Here is a 6000-nt window from a genome sequence, read left to right on the forward strand (position 1 = left end):
AAAGTGTCGTCGTCGCTTCATAATATTATTTTTGAACTACTGGTGGCACACTGACGTCTTTGCAGTTGTCTTTCATTCTTCATGTCTATGGGACAGACACAAGCCATCCAGTTTTAATCAATAATGTCTAAATTAAAATGTGTTCTGAAGACAATCAGAGGACTTGGTGCTTTAGAATGACACAGGGGTAAGTGATTTATGATCAAATTGTCATTTTGGGGTGAATTAAACCTTTAACTATTTAAGTCACACAAACTTTGCCAATTTAAAAAAGGTTAAACAAAAATTTGTAGAGGGTAAAAATTTAGATTTTTATTTAGTTAAAAGAAAAAAAAAACAGAAATGAAATGAATACATACAGTACCTCTGTGACTGTGATGTGTGACAAGCTTAATGATGCATTAATAATTGCAATAAACAAAACTCATCATGGGTCATGTTTAAATGCTATGAAATTATTTTAATATAATTCCTTTTCAATTTACCCATTGCAAATCTTTCCCCCCACTTATCCTCCATTTCCACTCCTGTGAATAATGCCTTCACAAAGAGACATTTTTAGTTGATTTTAACTCAACAAAAAATATGTTTATAGAAACTGAGAGCTTTTTTCCCCAAAGTATTTAATTTGCTTAACTTTTATGATTTTCTGATATTACCTGATATCTTCAGACTTGACTGTAAAGTGACAGATAACTTCTTTTCACTCAACATTGCAGAAGACATGTACTTGAAGGATTACTCCACTTTCATTAAAACAAATCCCAAAAATGTACTCACCCCCATGTCATCCAAGATGTTTATGTCTTTCTTTGTTCAGTCAAGAAGAAATACGTTTTTTGAGGACAACATTACAGTATTTTTCTCCATATCGTGGACTTTAGTGGAACTCAACAGTTTACAGTTTCAATGCCGCTTCAAAGACGATCCCAAACGAGGCATAAGGGTCTTATCTAGTGAAACCATCATGATTGATCATTTTCACGCAAAAGAAAATGCTTTTAAAGCACAACTTCTCATCTTGTATGTATTATGTAATCACATAACGCGCCACATATGTAAAGTGCACACCTGCAGACCATTTTAAAGAATAAACTGACACAAAGACATTAATTAGTATCATTACACATACAACAACATCTGAACGCTCCTCTTTATCCACACTGGAGCGGTAGTTTCATATATGTGACGCATGACCTTTCCATGTGATTATGTAATACGTAAGGTCACGCTGGCGCATCACACAGCTGGTGCAAGATGAAAAGTTGTGGTTAAAAAGTACTTTTTGGGGAGGCACAAATTTGGCTCGACCCTTATGCCTCGGTTGGTATTGTTTTTGAAGCTGCACTGAAACTGTAAACTGTTAAGTTCCACTAAAGTCCACTATATGGAGAAAAATACTGGAATGTTTTCATCAAAAAACTTAATTTCTTTTCGCCTAAACAAAGAAAGACATCAACATCTTAGATGAAATGGGGGTGAGTAAATTATCGGGATTTTATTTTTCTGAAAGTGGAGTAATTATCTTGGTTTAAAACTCTGCTTTTAATCCAGGGTAGAGGAATGTTTCACACATGTAATTTAGAAGTGAGGTAAGCACCACTTTAGCAGGGTTAACCCTAACCATAACAATTAAAAAGCAAAAAACAATCAACCAATCAGAAACAGGACAGCACGTGCCTCATATCAGGAGCTGTGTAGTGTATGTACAGTTACAGAATATTATGCAACGTTTGAGGGATAAATAAAAAAGTGACTGTAAATGACTGAATTTAAGCAAAAGCAGGAGGAATCCTAAATCAACCAAACAGGATTTGTGTGGACATTATTATTTTCCTCAGGTTCACAGATAATTTTATCCAGTTGTGACTGTTGTCACCGCAAATAAGAAATAAGGCTGTAAAGTTACCCAGAGTTATAATGTACAGTATGAAACCTCAGATTATAATTGGTATTTGTTAACCCCTCGTAAACTGAGTTGTAGGGAAAATCGTAAAAACAGATAACCCAGAGTTTAAGTCAAGTGTGAAAGCCCTCAATTATCACTCTAATGAAAACTTTACTATAGTACAGAGGGTAACCGGCTGTGATGGAGTGATTATTTACCCCTTCAACACCTCCTGTCCGCCGCCCCGCCGCTTAGATCTGTTCGCTCTCGGCAGCTCTGCAGTTCTGTCTGCGCTCGCGTCAGTCATCTGCGCTGCACTCTCTACACCGGCATCCAGCGTCTGCGCAGACATACACAGCGACACGAGTGCTGAGAGTCCCGCCGCGTACGCGAGCAGCCGCCTCATTCTGCGCGCGCGCTCCCGCTGCACAACAATTCACATTAATAACAAAACTAATAAAAAAAGACAAATGTTAAACGTGAACAAATCTGTTTTATATGTGTGTTTGTTATAAATGCTTGTGGAATGCCAGAAAAACAACACATGAGTGACTTTAAACGCAGAGATTTAAACTGAGGTAAAGTTTCTGTACCTGCAGTAGATGATGGTGAAGATGATGGTGAAGAGGTTTAATCCAACAACCGTGACCAAAAACAAAGCCTTTCTTCGCTAGTGAAAGATGTCAGGGTGTAGAGAAAGTGAAGAAGGCGCAAATGTGCAGCACACAGCGCTGCAGGCTGAATAATGTGCGGCTGCTTTACTGCATCTGACTCTCACTCAAATCTCGTCCAGTCGCAGTTTCTCTCTCTCTCTCTCTCTCTCTCTCTCTCTCTCTCTCTCTCTCTCTCTCTCTCTCATCAGATCTCGCGGTAAAGAGCGCGAAGTGAACTAAGTTTACATTAATCATTTACAATATTTCAGTAATGCATTTTAATGGGCAACTTTAAATCAAGTGTAAGTACTCGCATATTTATCTGCAGTATGCACCGTTACCTCAGAGGAACACCGATTTAACTCGATACTGGGGAGGTTTGTTGATAAATTAACTCGCCGTGAAGCGCGTTTTTAAATCACGGAACCTCGCGCATATTTGAGCGGCAGCATCATCTCTTGTCCGCGTTCCCGCGGGTGCGCGGCTGCGCGCTCGTTGGCAACACCTTCGCTCCTGTAATGAGAGACACGAACAATACACAATGAGAGAGAAGAGGCTCATGGGAAACAACTGATGACTTTTCCCCTCAACACACGACTCAAACTACACTTGTACGGATATTTAAGCACTGTTTTTAACTCAAGATGGTATCTCACATGAAAATTACGTCTCTGGGACGTTTCCGGTCTTATAGACATTTAGATGATGTTTATGATTTAGAATGTATGTAAAACTGCTTTTTCTAAGACATTTATCAGATGTTTTTACACAGCAGATTTATATTATATTATATTATATTATTTACTATAGTACGGTTCAAAACACTATACTATAGTCCTTTTACTACAGTTTATTATAGTATAGATGTGGAATTGTTTTTAAGCACAAATTGTATTATTATTATTATTATTATTATTATTTAGCATTGTTTTATTATTTACAATTCATGTTTATGGACACGGGGCAACCGTACCGTAAGGTGGCGCCAATGAGCAATTAACATTTGGACATAAAGAGCGCGACTTGAATTGAACAGAGCTCGATTTAAGGGGGGGCTGGGGTGGTCCCAGACCTCCTATAACCATTGAGGGATGCCCTATAAAGCACACAATTATAAATTAAAATACTATATGAATTTACAATTCTTGTGCAGTGCTGCCACAAAGCGATAACGTCCATTATTTGTCTTAATTTCGCAATAAACTCTTTCAAATGACTTCTGTCTAAAAAAAAAAGTAAACTTTCAATTGCGCCTCGAGCTGTTTGCTGGATAAATTGAAAGATTGTTTGATTTAGGATTGGGTTAGGGGCTTTTAGAAAAATTATTTTCAAACTATTATTTCACACTAATTTGAGGGATAAAATTATGGTTACACTGCAAAAAATTATTTTCAAGAAAAAAATTCTTAGTATTATATATAAAAAATATCCAAAACAAGAGAAAATAAGTCTAGTTTTTGCGCCTAAAACAAGCAAAAAAATCTTGAACATTTTTCTTAAACATTAAATTTAAAAAAATTCAAGAAAAATTTGCTTACCTCGTTGGCAGTTTTTTTTGCTTGTTTTATGCACAAAATCACTTTAATTTTAAAAATGTTTGGTCTAAAAACTAGACTTATTTTCTTGGGTCATTTTGCTCATCAAGAAAAATCATCTTAATTTAAGAATTTTTAGATATTTTTACTGAAAAAAGACAAAAATACTAAGAATTTTTTGCAGTGTAGGGTTTGAGTTAAATGTAAACTGGGGTTTCTTTGATTAAAACATTGATCCAAGAAATGCTGATCAAGGATACTTTGTGAAATCACAGCAACCTTATAATGACTGGGGGAGGGGGCTTAGCCAGGGGACCCCATAATCTTTGACATAATTCGACTACTGGACATAGATCCTCACTGATGTCAACACGTCGTGTTTTATGATTATTAAATAACCCAGAAATCGAGCAGCCAAAAAAATGCATTCAATGATCTGTAACTCATCCAAAACTGATGTATGATGATGACTAATGATCCACACCCAGCTAACTGGACACTGAACTGATTACGTGTCAGTACTTAACATGCTGGTTTCAAAGTTTCCTGGGTGATCATCAGAAACGTGATTGAATGTCATCTTTATTCAGACTGGTGAATAATTCAGGGATGTCTTTAAAACAACCGTTTTCTTGTTTCAGGCCAACTGTTGCGTTGTATTCCCAGCAAACACATAATGTTTCCCTAACGTTAGTTTTGGTTGTCTTTTGGTTGTTTTTTGGGAACCAGATAATAACGTTCTGGGAGCGTTCTTTTTACATTTCATTTTTGCAACCATAAAATAATGTTCCCATAACATTGAAGGGTGAATATGTTTTTTTAAATAACTTGTACATAACTTTCTCTAATGGTTATTTTTTGGAACCATAACATACCGTTGCAGGGTGGTTATTTTTAAACTAACCTTAAAATAACATTCCCCAAATGTTATTTGAACGTTAGGGAATGTCATTGTAACGTTAGGGGAACGTTAAAGTAACCTAAAATAATGTTCTATTTTCGTAAAGAAAACTTTCCTGGCTAACCAAAACAAACCTTGAAAAATAATGTTCTGGAAAAGTTATAGGGGAACTTTTTGAGAACCAAAAATTGGGTTTGTGTTGACGCATGCCCTATCGTGCGGCAGGTGTGTTGATATCGTGGTTTGTCTTAGGGTCTTGTAGTGTGTCAACTTTAAGACTGTTTTATAAGCACACAAATGTTTCAGTATATCTGTTCATTTTTCTGTGTGTTTACTTTCTCTAGGGCTGTGCACTATGGCTAAAACAGATGGTCCAATATACTGACCTCCTTTTCAAAGGAATTCAGCCCTCTCTCGCTCGTTCTTTCTCTCTCTCTCTCTGACTGCACGTGACTATAATAATGGCGTCCCACTCCTGTTCCAGGCCTCGTGCAGATCGCAGACGAATGAAGGAGTGGGGTGGGGAAACGCGTGGTTGTGCGAAATCATCTTTCCTTAACTTTCTCACAGTGTTTCTTTTCTTTGGCTCGAGAGCACACGTTTCAGGACTCCAGCAGTTTGACTCCCAGACAATCCTGAATGAGACACCTGACATCACAAAATCAAACACCATTAAATAAAGTCTCACATTCCTTTCATACCATGTGTCCACGACAAGAAGAATTCGGTCTGAATGACGTGATGATGTGTTTCATTCACCTCAGTCAGACTTTAGGTCTTTGTGTAGATGATCTCTAACATCATGATGGGTCTACTTTACACCTCTGACCTCATGAGCGACACTGTTGGGACACTGATTCTCCGACTGTACAAAGCACATGAATATTTATTGACTCTTGCTCAACAACATCTCTTGATCCTCAACACAGAAAGAGAAAGAAGAACAGGTCAAGTTTGAGTCTCACCACATCTCTGACCTCTGAAGAGTAACATACAGTTTTCTAGATGTTTTTCCTGGATGAT

The 6000-nt window shown here is 37.2% G+C and overlaps 1 protein-coding gene across 2 annotated transcripts in view; it reads right to left on the reverse strand.

Moving 5' to 3' along the window:
- fbn1 (fibrillin 1) overlaps positions 1–2708 on the reverse strand; it is an 82672-nt gene extending 79964 nt beyond the window's left edge. The window contains exons 1-2 of one of the 2 annotated variants that reach the window (XM_073853914.1): positions 2482–2680; positions 2107–2312 (exon numbers count right to left, since the gene is read on the reverse strand). In XM_073853914.1, the coding sequence (XP_073710015.1) occupies positions 2107–2294 (188 nt within the window). In that variant the 5' untranslated portion in view covers positions 2295–2312; positions 2482–2680. Of the gene's footprint in view, positions 1–2106; positions 2313–2481 lie in introns of both variants that reach the window. The other variant, XM_055174970.2, reaches the window with a different exon arrangement.
- Positions 2709–6000: the final 3292 nt, after the last annotated feature.

The sequence above is a fragment of the Misgurnus anguillicaudatus genome, chromosome 15 (assembly GCF_027580225.2).
Source record: "Misgurnus anguillicaudatus chromosome 15, ASM2758022v2, whole genome shotgun sequence".
NCBI classification, from domain to species: Eukaryota; Metazoa; Chordata; class Actinopteri; order Cypriniformes; family Cobitidae; genus Misgurnus; species Misgurnus anguillicaudatus.